The sequence below is a fragment of the Thermobia domestica genome, chromosome 2 (assembly GCF_964235325.1).
Source record: "Thermobia domestica chromosome 2, izTheDome1.hap1.1, whole genome shotgun sequence".
In the NCBI taxonomy this organism is placed as follows: domain Eukaryota; kingdom Metazoa; phylum Arthropoda; class Insecta; order Zygentoma; family Lepismatidae; genus Thermobia; species Thermobia domestica.
In genome coordinates this window covers 207415940-207431569 of record NC_137455.1, presented here as the reverse complement: position 1 = coordinate 207431569, position 15630 = coordinate 207415940, and the positions used below count along the sequence as shown (strand labels likewise).

Here is a 15630-nt window from a genome sequence, read left to right as displayed (position 1 = left end):
AAAATAAATGTTAAGAGGTTAAATTATACTATCTTTGGCCATCTTTTGCAATGAAATACCCAAAACGTACTCAAATGAATAAAATATATCTATTACTTTTATCAAAATTTTCTCACATAATAATATCGTGCCTTACTGTCTAATTGTTTTTTATAAGTGTTCCTTTCTCTGCGTCTACGTGTTTCTGCAGTCCTTCGATCGATTTACTAAATTCGGGCAAGTGAATAAAGTATTCGTATTTTGGAGATCATCATAATACTAAAAACAATTAAAAAAATATGCTTTATGTTAAATAGCTTAGAAAACGTTAAGTAATAGTGGATAAATTTCCCCTTCCCCGAGCACAATGTCCTTAATTAAGTCCAATAAAATGCAATATTTGTATTCTGTCTGTTAAATTCACACTACATCTAATCATATTCATATATCTGTATACGGCCAAATGGTGAAGCATATTGTTGGACTTGCTCCTTCATACTCTTTCAATACTTTCTCCAAAAGTCTATCAAAATTATTATTTGTAGATTTTGATACGTTTGACACTTGAACTACATTTAATTTAATTATATAATTAACTGTTTCTTTTTCATAATAGTTACCTCTCTTTTACGAACTTCCTCAGATTTTGACGAAATGTATTTGGAATGTACAGGACAAACTTACTAGGAGCTGAGAGATTCAAGATATAATGAGAGGCATTATTGGTAAGGCAACTACCATCTATAGGTGTCGCCATTAGTTAAATTAACATATCCTTGACAAATATAAGTCATATCTAATGCCCCGTTTCGCAAAATTACAAAATTTACTCTTTTCTTACAAGGGAAATATTATGAAATAGAAACACTATCATAATAATACAATCTCTTACACTTATTTGTGCTGTTGCTCTAATTGAATTTTCTTGTAAAAATTGTATTTACGTAAAAAAAATGTACCGCTGTAAACATGTTAATGTTTAACCAACTGCACCATAGAACTACTAAAATGTATTTTGTTAAATGAAACTCAGCACATAAAAAGTGACCGTATTCATAATTGGCTAATATAACATAAGGCTACTCGTATAAGTGAAACAGGGTTAGGTAATTCCTTAGGAGTTAATTCAGGAGTTCTTATGACTACAAGCTAACGTTTACACTATATTAATTTTATTGATTAAAATTTATTTTAAAAGCTAATCTTATTTTATTACAACTATTTTAGGGCTAAAAGTGTACAGTGCAATTATATGACTTACCATTTAGTATGTGAACGGCTACTGTAGCTGTAGCCAACCGTCCTGCGGAGCAGGTGTAATTTCCAGTATCGTTTTTAGTTGCTCTAACTAACGTAAGAGTAGTTATTATGGTAGTTGGACTACCCGTCATATTGAATCTGAAAATAAACAAAAATACAGTAGTCATTAATTTGGTATTTATGTATCGTGCTTTGAAACAAAATACTAGGTTTTAAAATTGTAAATGTTCATATAAATAGTTCGTTTTAGGAACTTAAACTAAGGAAGCACTGGAATGGTATACATTGTCCTTTGTAAAAACTCTCACTGAAAAAGAAACGATGAGAAGAATGGAAGTTGTACTGCAGGTTCATTAACGCAGACAAAGTTTTAAGAAGTTAATCAAACTATGTATTACAAGGGGATTTTTAATAACGGCTAAGCCAGCTTATGCGTTAGGATGTTTCATTTAAACGCACTATAGGTTCTGTGTTTCTTGAATAAAAAAATCACCTATATAGTGTTTGGAAAATTTGAATAGCGGTTGTTTAAAATGATTACGTATGACGAAACGTGCTCACGCCATGATCAAGGAGTAAAATAACAGTTGTTAGGACAAAAGTTTTTCACCATGGGGTCTCCCTTCCTTCTATTCAAATTGTCTAGCAATTCGATAATTGATCACTGTACTGTGAAATGAAATGAAATCTTTAAGTTTTACGTCCCACGATTATGCCGGGTAGGCTAAAGGGGACGGTGATGATGAGAGATGAGTGAAATGGTGGAATGAAGAAAGTGGGAGGAAACGGGAAAATAGCGAGAAAACGGGAGCACAGTGTCACTAGATTGTGACTACAAAATTTTATTTATGAGACAATACCGAGGCAAGCTACCAAGATGTTCCATCAGATTTTCTATCTACCCACCAATGAATTTTATTTTCTAGTATTAGCTTAAGAGATTTGGATATAAAAATAATGTGCATGAAAGCTAATTATGGCATACTTATGTGACCTACTAACTGAGTAAGGATTGTACAAAGTGAAAAGTTTAAAATAATGATGTATTTTACATATTCTGACAATACAAAAGAAAACATGGAAATATGTTACAAGCATGAAACATGAAACATGAAAACATGAAAATACATCAAAACTAAATTAAATTATTTGAAGCTAAGGGAGGCAATATTGGAAGTAACGTCATAGGTGGTTAGTGATCAAAGCTGAACCATCAAATGACCATGTCAAAACGAAATTACAAATCATCAACTGTGCACTGACTGCAGTCAGCATGCAATGCTTATTAGAAACATACCAGTGAACCTTATGCGATTGTATTGTTAGTATATCCGTCCTTTCGTTACTCCACAAGATAACTCTTGAAAGAAGAGGCATTTCTAAACTCCATTTTTATTTTATTTTATTTTTATTTTTATTTTATTTTATTTTATTTTATTTTTTTGTATCTCGACTGAGTTCGCTAACAGTATCAATTCGTTAATATCTTAATGGGTAATGTTGACTTTAAAGGTGGCTATTCATATCCCATTCATTCATAAACGCATGTTTCGCGATAACAACAATACTCCAACCTAAAATATTTTAGAGTTACTAATTACGTAAATATCTAAGCGAAAATAAGAAAAACAAACAAATTCACTCATTAATGTATTTCTTGCGTGATCATCTTTATTGCCTTTAAAAGATTGTTTGAGATTAGCGAGTTTTCTAGGTCGTAGGAGTACCACGGTTGCTTATTTTAACACAAACTTTCTGCTCCGTTAATTTGATTGATTGATTTTGAGTTTTACGTCCCGTTCAGCAGCGAGGCTATATGAGACGTGGACCTACTGATTAACGTGGAATCCGAACCACATGAGCTCCCGCCGGGAATCGAACATGGGTCTCCCACGCCAAAGGCGCGTACGCTAACCGCTTAGCCACGGAGGAGCTCTGCTCCGTTAATATATTGCCTGCTAAGTAATTGCTTTCCATGAAGCTTATACATATGGGTGTTTCAAAACAACACCGACAACGTTTGGGTATTCCTGATACCAAAATAAGAGAAAAAGTATAGACCAACCTGGGTGCTCAAATGCTTCCTTTCGGAGTTATAGGCTGCCGAAAACATAAAAAATTGAACTTTAAAGACCAATAGCCCAATACTATGGGACCTACTGTTGTCGGGTCAAGACTTCACTTAGGAATTAGTATGTGTCCTATCCAAATATCCATGCTTCAGAATCCTGCAGTACTTCCGCAACAATTTTATAGAGGAAGTTGGTGAGTACTTCAAGATATATGAACTTAGTCAAACTCCCTCTATAAAAATTGCTGTATGAGTACCTTGGGATTCTGAAATAGGTGTTTTTTTTTTTGATAGAACACATATTAGTTCCTAAGTGAAGGCTTGACCCGACGGTAGGTCCCAAAGTTTTGTAGCTATGGACCTTCAAAGTTCATTTTTCATGTATTCGGCAGCCTATAACTCTGAAAGGAAGCGTTAATGTACCCAGGCTGGACTATATTTTTTGAGTTATCTTGGTGTCAGGAACCACCTTCCAAACGTTGTTGGTGTGGTTTTGAAACACCCTATATATATATATATATATATATATATATATATATATATATATATATATATATATAAGTAGAAATGCAAGTAAACATAAACATTTGCAGAGCTTTGCATATTACTACTGATTGTCTTAACTACATTATTTATTAGGATCACTCAGTACAGGTATAATATTGGGCTATTAGTATCTGTCGGATATTCTCCTCAATAACCCTTGAATGGATGTGATTTTTTAAAATTATGTTTTTATCGATATATACCTACACTGAAAAATATCAGTTATCCGGACAGCGATATAATGCACAAATATACGGAAATTTTATGTTTACTATGGAAATCTGTATGGAGCATACGTTATCTATATAGTACATATGTAATACAACTTTCCCTCTTATATGTTACATCATGCCGTTGCAGGATGTAAAATATCTGTCTTCTGTATATTACATACGTACACGTATGTTACATGCTGCTACTGCATGCCTGACATCTAACAGTCTTTCGTATATTACACATGTCAGCTATATGTTATATAAGTCCATCTGTATGTGAGATACTGACCGCTTGTATAATATAGTTCTTTCTTTCATACGGGAAGTACGTTTATTGGGAATACTTATACGGAAAATACGTATAAAACATGCGTTTTCAGTTATACGCTTGCTGTATGATGTTACCTAGTGTTGTACGTTAAGTACAAAAGCTACAGGATTTACGCGGGAAAGCTACGTTTCTATGTACACCATTTACATTTTCTTCTCAGTGTAGAAGCAATTATCTTGGCGGAGTTCGTTAATGGAGTATATCCGTTAACATATTAACTGATAACGGTTATTTTAACAATGACTCTCTAACTCATATACCATACGTATAAAAGAATTTTTGAATTCTGTTTTTGCAATTAGTGCTCTCAAACGGGTCGGGTTGTCTCGACCCGACCCGAGTCGGCTCGGGTCAGCTCGGATCAGGTTACGGGTCGGGTAGGGTCAGGTCGACTCGGGTCGGGTCAGTGGGGTCAGCTCGGGTCGGGTCAGCTCGGGTCTTTTCGGGTTGTCGGGGCGGGTCAGTTGGGTCGGGTTATTCGAGTCGGGTTGACGGGTAGGGTCAATCGGGTCAGCTCGATTCGGGTTATCGGGTCGGGTCAGTCGGGTCAGTTGGGGTCGGGTTGTTGGGACGGGTCAGTCGGGTCAGTTCACTTTGGTCAATTGAGTTTAGGTTGAGCTTAAGCTCGGCTGGAGTAGAAAGCTGCTGTTTTTCACTAGCTGCCTAATTAAAAATAGCAATTTTCAATTGATTTTATAGAAACCATAAATTTATTTTGAACACTTGCAGCTAGTGTTTTTATGGTAAATGCTTATTTTTGTACTTGTGTGTACTTTAATTTTTAAATGTGGAAGATTGATTTTACCAATCGACTGTAATATTAATATCTACGCCAATATGGAGTTTGGATTTAGAACAAAACTAGAAGTTGTTTAAGCAAGGCCAAAAGAAAGATTGGATATGGACGACCAAGCCCAAGCAGGGCTGCGGAGCTCAGTGGTAGAGAATTCATCTCTGGTGCATGGTGTCCATGGTTCGATCCCAGCTTGTGCTAAGTAGGCTTTGTGGTGGTGAAACGCCGTGTAGTGGGTTTTCTCGGGGTTCTCCTGTTTCCTCCCACTTTCTTCATTCCACCATTTCATTCATTTCTCATGGTCATCGTATCCCTTAGCCTCAGTGCAGAATCGAGGGACCTTAAACTGAATATTTCATTTTATTTCACCAAGCCCAAGGACATCAATACAAGAACAAAATAAAGATTGGATATGCAAGACGAATTGCATAGTAATCTTGCTCTTGGGCTTGTTTTAGCGATCACCAAGTAGCGATGAGCGTATTTTCTTGCTTTCCATATAGTATGGAAAACCATAATCAAAATCACACTTGGTCTTCATTTGTACCGATGAGGCGAGCATTCTTGGCTCTTGTATAGCATGAAAGACCACCAAGACTACGAAATGCAGGACCAAGACTTGACTGCAAGACAAGAATAAGACGCAGTATTGATGACCAAGACCCAGGGAGGGAGCGAATTGTTTGAATTTCATTTGTTGGGCTGAAAGTGATGAAATAAAATTAGTATTTTATAATTAAATATCATACGGCATTTTTAAATTTTAAATTACAAAATTCATATTATGTATCTTCTTACGTGCAACTATATATACTGTAAAATACGTTTTAATTACCGAGAAAGAAAACTCAAAGTGGCACGGGTCTCGGAATCATAAGAATCTATTTTGGAATGGAAGTTGAAGGGTTGGAAAAATCAGAGGTATACTTCCGTTTCCTCAACTCTTATCATTGTAGTTAAACGATTTCCTTTTGTCTCCGCCAAAAGACTCTTGCTACTGCCTTCCGAGAAGACCCCTGCCGTCCAAGCAGGTGAGAACACTGACCTTGAAGAAAAAATTCGTCACATAGAACTAAAGCAAGAAAAAAGAATTCTCCCACGTCGGACATTGGTATCAGTTATAAAAAGAAAAAACCAAACCTCAAAAGTGCCAAATATTCATTAAGATGCATTCCCCTTTTGATCTAGCTAGTGGTTAACGTGTAAGACTTCGGTAAACGTGGTCCGGGTTTAATTCCCAATGGGAGTGCATTTTGGCGTTCACAGAGTGTCGTGACCATAGTGTTCTCCAACGGATCGGGTTGACCCGACCCGACCCGACTCGGATCAGGTCAGCTCGGGTCGGGTTGTCGGGTCGGGTCAGTCGGGTCAAATCGGGTCAGGCTACTCGGGTCGGGTCAGCTCGGCTCGGGTTGGGTTATTCGGGTCGGGTTGGGTTATTCGGGTCGGGTCAATCGGGTCAGCTCGGGTCGGGTTATTCGGGTCGGGTCAAGCGGGTCAGTTGGGGTCGGGTTGTCGGGTCAGGTCAATCAGGTCGGATCACGGTTTGGGCCGGGTCATCGGGTTGGGTCAGTCAATTCGGGTCACGGGTCACGAGTTGAAGACCGACCCGACCCGTTGAGAGCACTATTTGCAATAGATATTACCTCGATTTAGTGTCTTAGCGGAATCATTCCGTTAACGTATTTATAATTAACGACAACCTTAACTGTACTGTCTACAGTCGATTTTCTCTACACACAACCGAATTTTTGAATTATGTTTTCTGCAACACTTGGCTAGAGCCATTATATTGACCAAATTTGTTAATGCAGATAATTCATTCATGTATTAACGAGTAGTGAGAAATTTAACGGTAGCTATCTCCAACCCATAGCGACTTTTAAAATTATTTCTTTTCTTTGTAACAGATTTCTCTTTCCACATCGCTTAATGGACTTAATTCGTTAACGTATTAGCGAGTAACGACGTCTTTAACGGCAGCTATCTATAGCCCCTCTTCCATATACGTAAGCAAATTTTTGAAATGAAATCTTTGAGTTTTACGTCCCACGGTTATGCCGGTTAGGCTAAAGGAGACGGTGATTATGAGAAATGAATGAAATGGTGGAATGAAGAAAGTGGGAGGAAACGGGAGAACCCCGAGAAAACCCACGCACACGGTGTTTGTCCACCACAAAGTTGAAAATTTTTGAATTCTGTTTTCTGCAACTTGATTTTTGCTCCAATATCAGAATTAAACAATGTCAACACTGACCAAAAGTAAATGACATATAGATAATTATTGAGCATCAATGAACAACAAAACCAATATCTTTTACGCGTAAACATAGCATGAATTATATTAACTTGTGTTAACGAAAGTATTTGTATTTTTTAACAATTTGGAAGGAAAGTGGGCGAATGATGTAAACCCTGGACTGGGAGCTCCAATCCTAGATTAATTTTGTTTTCTCAGTTTAGTAGTGGTATTATCTAAAAATGAGAAGTAACCAATCAATTTGAGCATAATTTTAGCAGCAACAACAAAAAGATAAATAAAAATGAAATAAAGTATAATCTTTACACTATAACATTCAACATTTGAAACTTGGTTAAACAGTGTAGCTATATATCACTGTAAAATCATAATTAAATAAAATAATTTTTTTTTTGCAACTTCAAACCATCCTTGGAGGCTAATTTATCTTGGATGCATTACTCACAACCAAATAACAATAGTAATAAAAGTAATTAGAGCTAATATTAAGTAAAAGTCTCCGAAGGTTCCGCTTAAAGGTAGCATTGCCCCCATTCGTCTATTGAAACTGAGGAAATTGACAAGAAAAATCTTTGACTGGGTAGCAGACCACTAGATTTAAATGCTTAACTGTGTGGTTACAAATCAAAAACGCTAATTTGAAGTCTATATTGACTCAATACATAGTTCTGTAGTGTACAGAAAGTGACTGTTATAGAAGAAATCACGATCCAAGTAAAGTGGAAAGAAACAAGAAAATTCACTAACACAGTCGTTCAAGCAGAAACTAACATGGCTTCTGAACAAACCAAAGAAACTCCAGCTCAGAAGTGAACGCTCTCCCATTATCCATTCTGACCCATCAACCATCAATGATATTATTTAATTTGAATACGAAACGGCACGGTGGTTTAGTGGTAGGGCTCTTACCTGGGGTGCGTGTTGTGACTAGTTCGATGTTGGGGTGAACAACATCGTGTCCGATGATTTTCTTGCACTTACCCCCGTTTACTCCCACATTCTCATTCCATACGTTTTCCATCATCATTCACTTGTTTTAATTCTAACAGGCATAATCGTGGGACGTTAAACTGATTGATTTTCAATTTGTGTATGCCTATTGGACGATGAAAGATGCTGAAAACCTTAAATTTATAAGTGATATATTTTTACTCAAGTAGCCACGTGTAAATAAATTTTCGACTATATGGCAACATTACATAGTTTTATTATTAATAAGGAGGCTTAATTGTTAATAAGCATTTAATTTTGCATTTAATGTTACCTATAATATTTTTGACTTCTTTATAAGAGAGGGAGTTCGATTACCCAACAACATAGTAGAGAGAAACAGTTGTCCACAGCGTGAGTGGGAAAAGTGAATACACACTGTTTGTACAGAATCCAGATATTTAGCTATTCAGTTTCAAAACGAATAAAACAAGAAAAGTGCTTATAGTAGCATAACGGCATCATAAAAGTTACATTCATGATCAGCTGCTTTAAATGGCTTTCAGACAAAGCTAAAAGCATAGAATTAATATAACCCCCTATGAGCATCCGAGGATTATCGGAAAACAATAATAATCTGCGTTCGAGTTATTTTCTATTTTGTTTTGCTAATGAATGCTAAATCTATGTAAAATAAGATAGCTGTTTCCGTTTTCAGTTTTAACATCGCAATACGACACAGATTAACTTCTGCTTTATATATATCTATATCTATCTATCTATTTATCTATCTATCTATCTATCTATCTATCTATCTATCTATCTATATATATATATATATATATATATATATATATATATATATATATATATATATGTGTGTGTGTGTGGTAATTTTTTTCAACTCGAGACAATAAAATATTTGGAGAAGTAAACGTTGGACAAGAAAAATTAACTAGATAAAAATTATTTTAGAGTAAAAAATCAGATGTGATAGATAGATAGTTAGGTATAAGGGGTCTCTTTGTCCTGAAAAACTTATGTAACGTTTAAACTAATAATAAAAACGCTGAAATGTTGTACGATGAAAATATCAAAAGAGGACTATTGTTTGACGTAATCTTCAAAGCAACTAGATTAAAACTGTTGCAAACCGAACACAAAGTTGTATTTTTTAATTGAATAACACTACGAAACATTATTATATTTTTCGAATCCAGACTTTAAATGACTTTCAATAGCATTTATTATTCAGTGATATAAACAAAGGATGGTACATTCTTTAACCAAACTTTAAAAGCCAGGACAGCAATAACAATACACGTGAGAGGAGCCTTAAAATGTATAACCAAAATATCTTAGTGTCAAATACTATGGTCATGATCTGACGTATTTGCAACGGATACGAACTGAAGGAAATGAAAATTTGATTTTCCCTTTGATAAGGTTTATTTCAAAAGTGAGCTTACCTAAGTATCAGATCAAATCGTGTAAATGGTTTTCTAAAGACGTACAAGTCCTAGCGCTGTTTAGAGCATTTTAACCCTTGTATACCACCTGGGACTTTTTGGAACCCCAGAGATATTTAACGTAGATATCTCTTAAATGAACAAATCTGTTGTAATATTTTCTTCCCAGTGTAAGTTTAATATATTGGACACAACATATTATTTGCTGTTGTTTAGTTATTATATAAAAAAATGTTTACCACTGGGGTCGTAAAACGACTCCAAGGTAATACTCATATAAATAATCATTTTTTGTTTCTTTTTACCAAAACGAGCAAAATTAGTAGTTTACATAATGCTCAATAGATGGCTGAAATTACTATATTGTTCCTGAAAATTACTTCATTATTTAAGAAATAAAGTATGTTACGAGTGTAACAAGAGAAGAGTTTTCTTACATTATGCTACATTGTTTGTGTCCTTGTGTCTTTCCTTCTTAGGCTACAGTTTGAAGTAATAGGTATCCTGAAATTTGTTTATATTTTTGAACAGCTTGTGAATAAGAAAATGGCTAGTTTGAAAGGGCTAAACTCTGTTACTTCCAGCAACAATCCCAAGAAGATGACATGAGTTAACTATTCTGGGTTGTAGCAACACCAGTTACCTGGTGACGAGATCAAATTATTTCATTTATATTTCGTATCACGATGCTATCACTGATAGTAAAGATGCCAGTCTAAGTTGCAGTGCAACGAAATAAAGTATTATTTCGAAATTTATCTGCACCAAATTTATGTACGAAACGCCAACAATTACTTATTTTTATATGAGGTCTCAAAGGGACTCCATAGTATCTCCTATGCTATATTTTTTATGGTAAATCTCAATGGTGAATATTTCAAACTCTTTCAAAGATATGAAAAACATCGGTAACAAAAGATAGCTACACTGCTTAAAGTGACGTATTTGTGGAACATTTGTTACTTGGTTGTTATTTTCTTGCTTAGCGCTGCAACAGTTTTAACAGTAATAATAAAACAAGTTCTCGCAATTACAATATTTTAAGCAATGCAACAAATTTTAACGATATTATCATATGTCCTGAATAGATTGTGACATGTAATTGCTGTAAACGCATTATAATTACACTTATTCGTGACGAACTACGTGATTGAATGTTTTTCTTATATTAATAGTCTTCCGAATTAAACAATTTTAAAGTACTCAATGTTCATTCTCTTAAAACTTTGAAATGAAATCAAATATTTAAGTTTTACGTCCCACGCATATGCCGGTTAGGTCAAAGGAGACTGTGGTGATGAGAAATGAATGAAAACATAAAGAAGGATGAAAGGGAGAGTCCTGAGAAAACCCATGCACACGTTATTTGTCCATCACAAAGCATACCTGGCGTGAGCTAGGATTGAACCAAGGCCCCATGCACCTGATGGGAACTCTCTACCACTGAGCCACCACGGCAGCCTCTTAAAACTTTGTTCTCTTTATTCAAAATACGTTATATTATGATCACTGTATTCGACACCAAGTTGTTTTGAATATTTTCTCCCTCACTGTACCTCTTGCGTTATTATTTTTGTAGAGACCTCAAAAATTTGTTATGAAAAGGTGTTTATGATATATATTGTGGTGTCCTTAGTTAATCAAACTGAACAATGAATTTGGTATTGTAAGTTTTTGCGTAATATTTAGACTTGAAAGTAGGAAGCAATCTAAGAGTGAAATGTAGCTATTTAAAAAAGGCTTCATGGTGGATTGGTAATAGTGTTAATCTGCTGTAATTGGAGAATTTATCAAATCATGTGGTCATATATATATATATATATATATATATATATATATATATATATATATATATATATATATATATATGTGTGTGTGTGTGTGTGTGTGTGTGTGTTTCGTACGAAATAGGCGTATGATTAATCTTTTTGTTTTTTAAAGTTATAAGAACGAAAAATAATCCACCTAAAATGTGTTTATCTCCTACTGTGTTGCAGATATGATTTTAAAATAGAAATATATAACAAGACATCGCGTGAGCTAAGATTAAGGATGGTGTTTCAACTTCTAAAACCGAATGAAATGACCTGTGTAAACCACAAAATACACCATTTGTAATAATAATAATAAGAATACATGTACAAAAAATGAAATATTTGAGTTTTACGTTCTACGCTTATGCCGTCCAGGCTAAAGGAGACGGTGATGGTGAGAAATGAATGAAATGGTGAAATGAATAAAGTGGAAGGAAACGGGAGAACCCCGAGGAAACCCACGCTCACGGTGTTTGTCCACCACAAAGTTCACTTAGCGGGAACTGGGATTGAAACCGGGACCCATGCACCAGAGGTGAACCCTCTACCATTGAGCCACCGTGTCCCCATAATACATTTACAGATATAATTCAAAAATATGGATAAGAATTTTTTTTTATTTATAAAATTCATCTTTTCTGTTTAGATTGAGTATCTGCGTCACTTTAGGAAACCAAAACCACAACCATTAAGTTTAACAAATGTATTTAATGTTTCGTTTACAAGGCTATTTGCAATTCATATTAAGTGAAAGGCTTGGTATAAATAAATGGTCTCCTTCTGTATATAAACCCTCTGCACGTGTCGTTATCGAAACAAGAGAATTGCCCGTGTACTGCAATCGTGATTTTTGTGAGTATTACTACAGAACATTTGCATAGTGAGTGTCTTCTACGTTGGTACAGTATGACTAATAGTAGCAAGTTTCCTTGTGCGTATGCAAGGGGTTCGTGCGGTAACAGATCAGGAATTGATGGTGAAAATGGAGAGATCTATTCACTTCTCAAAGAGGGCAAATTGTTAATATGCGGTTATTTGGAACAAGTATATCCAAGACTGTCAATGTGTTAGACGTAATGAGTACAATAATGATCGAGCTGCTGACAGTATACCCTCAGAGAAGGCGAGAATGATCGTTGAACATTAAGATATGAATACTTTTTATTGTTTATTTTTTCATGACTTGAGAGAATTTAACACATTTGCTCCATCACTTTCAACTCCCAGTAATAGAAGTACTTCTGACGCCTCAAAGAAAAACATATGACATACTTTATCAAAATCATATCTCTTTAGAAGAGTCACCATAAAGAAGATTCTTAAAATTGGGACGAATTAGTCATTATTATCTTCAAGTTTAAACCCGAGGGAAACTTCTGGAACAATACACTTCATGCTTCATAAAAATAGAATAATTATTAAGAAAGAATAGGAGATAGAGTGCTCAAACAGAATGTTAGCCTTTGGTCCAAGGCATCCCAGGTTTGATCCAAGACTATACGAGCTTGTCCTGGACAATATCATTTTCGTAGGTTTTCTCGGGCTTTCCCGATTTCTCCCACATTATAATTCCACTAATTGTCTTATAATATTTCATTTCAATTAATGCTCTGTATCCTTTCTCTAAAAGACATAACTATGGAACGTTAAATTAGAATTTCTCTTTTATTTCATTTCATATGAAAGGTTTATCCACTGGTATACTGGCTACTGCACAAAGCTTTAGTATGGGTGGTCTCCAGTTCCATTCCAAGTAAGAAAACCTTGAAATTTCAATGCAATATGGCGGTTCTGATTCTAACTTAAACTGTACGTCAACTTTTCAAATAGCCTAGAAGGTGAAAAGTATGCAAAATTCCAACTACGCAACCAACTTGATAAGAAAGATTTAATCAAGTAGCTAGGTATGTTTTTTTAAAAAAAAGATTGGAACTTACTCCTCTTACGCATGGTTAATTTCAAGCTCAAGCAATAAACCAAATTGACAAAACCACCAAAGTTCATATGTTTTTTTTCTTAGAAATTGATAATTTTAAGGACAGATATATTTAAGCATGTTTCGTAAAAAGTGGACATATTCACTCTTTGTTTTGCTCTGATTTCATTTGTAAGAAAGAAGCATCATTGGCACGTCTCAATTAAAGAATCGTAAGATTTTCTGAGCATTTGGTAATTTTCAGAAAAGATATAATTAGGAATGTTTATTTTTGAAGGATGATGATGTGACTTTATTCCGTCTTATTTGAACTAAATTCCAAGACAGAAGACAAGCAAAGAATAAAAGAAACACTCCCATACAAAGAATAAAAGAAACACTCCCGTATATTAAGTTTTACAAATGTTCTCGTATAAATGTTGTTATTGTCACATTATATAAATATGGAAGCCTCCAGGTTGGCGTTGAGTTAACTCTCACTATTCTTCACTAACTCTAAGTAATGGAGGTGATTTTGAAGCCTTATACATCAGAGTACACCCATATTGAAACCCTTTTATGAATCATGGATGAAATTTATTTTGCTTTTATATTCCTTATATGAGTAAAATTAAATCTTGGGGTTAATATTATCCGATTTTACTCTTTATTCTTCTAGTATCTCAACCCAAGCAACATGTTTCTAAACTATCGAGGAATGTAGGTAATAAGTTTATGAATTTAGATGCGACAAAGTTTCTGAAAGTTATCGTGGATCAGATAAAGAGAGACACGTAAATGTAATTTGAAACAAATGATAAAGTTTTCTTCAATCACACAATTACAGCACGCAAATCAACTCATTCATCAAACGTATGAACGAAATAGATGTCAGTGAATACATCCAAGTATATAGATGATGGAACAACTTTCAATTTGTATTTAGCATGTACATAATGTACTTTCAACACGTTTTGCTGTTATCGTGTCCATCGGCTAAAATATAAATATACGTTATATAAAAAATTATGAAATAGATAAGTAGGAAAAACACGAATAGGATTTGTTGTATACACACAGAAAAAACTGAAAACAATAATAGATATTTAGTATACTGCAAGGATAGTGACTTGGAAAATATACAGGGTATTCTCCTATATACACAGAAAATACACGAAACAATAAGAGAAAAGCATGTGAAAGCCGAAAAACGAAACAATAACAGGAAATATATGAATAATATGAAATATATTTGACATATTAAGAAATAATTATAGTTATACCTGATTCCTCTTCTGCTGGTATTGTATTTAAGAAGAGTACTATCGTGATGCCACTCGACGACATCAGTTGGATCTTCTATTTGACTCGCTACACATGTAAGCTCAACTACACTGCCAGCCTTGTAATAACGATCCGACACTTCGTGGCTATTCCCGTCCATGATTCGCACTTCTGGGGCTAAAAAGATAGAAGCATAATGATATGTTTTAGATTATTGATCTTATAGGCTTAAACTAATTTTATTTATTGGTTATATGAATCGTCTTAAGATGAAAATGAAATAATGTTTATATTGATCCAAAGCTTTAATTGGTACGGCACACCTGGGTTCAATTCCCGGGTGGAGCTAAGTAGATTGGGGGCATCTAGTACACTAACCTTGAATTTGCTTTGTGTACTTTTCTGACATGGTAGCACTTGGTAATGCACGTTTTAAAAAAATGGATACACCCTTTTTCCCCGCATACCAATGACACATAATGTATGCAGGTGCGGCCGGAGGTAACATGACATATAATAAATGTTTCCGGTCAAAAGAAATGTTAATTGGACAAGCAGAATACAGAAAAGACCTTTTCGGAAATAAAATATGCAGATCACACACGTAGAACAAGGTAATTCATTAATATTTAGCACATGTAACGCGACAGCTGCTGGAGAATTTTCTAGAAATTTGGATCGTTGGTATGAGTGAAAGAAAGCACTAGAAGCTTCCAGATCTTTTTTCTAAGCTTATTATTGTTGGAATAGGGGAAAGAACACA

General features: G+C 34.8%; 1 protein-coding gene across 1 annotated transcript in view; it reads right to left on the bottom strand.

Annotated features, from left to right (window-relative positions):
• Nucleotides 1–15630, bottom strand: part of LOC145678368 (zwei Ig domain protein zig-8-like) — an 887136-nt gene that overhangs the window by 164176 nt on the left and 707330 nt on the right. Inside the window, exons 7-8 of the mRNA XM_081748434.1 lie at nucleotides 14867–15044; nucleotides 1241–1377 (exon numbers count right to left, since the gene is read on the bottom strand). Coding sequence (XP_081604560.1) covers nucleotides 1241–1377; nucleotides 14867–15044 — 315 coding nt within the window. The remainder of the gene's footprint in view (nucleotides 1–1240; nucleotides 1378–14866; nucleotides 15045–15630) is intronic.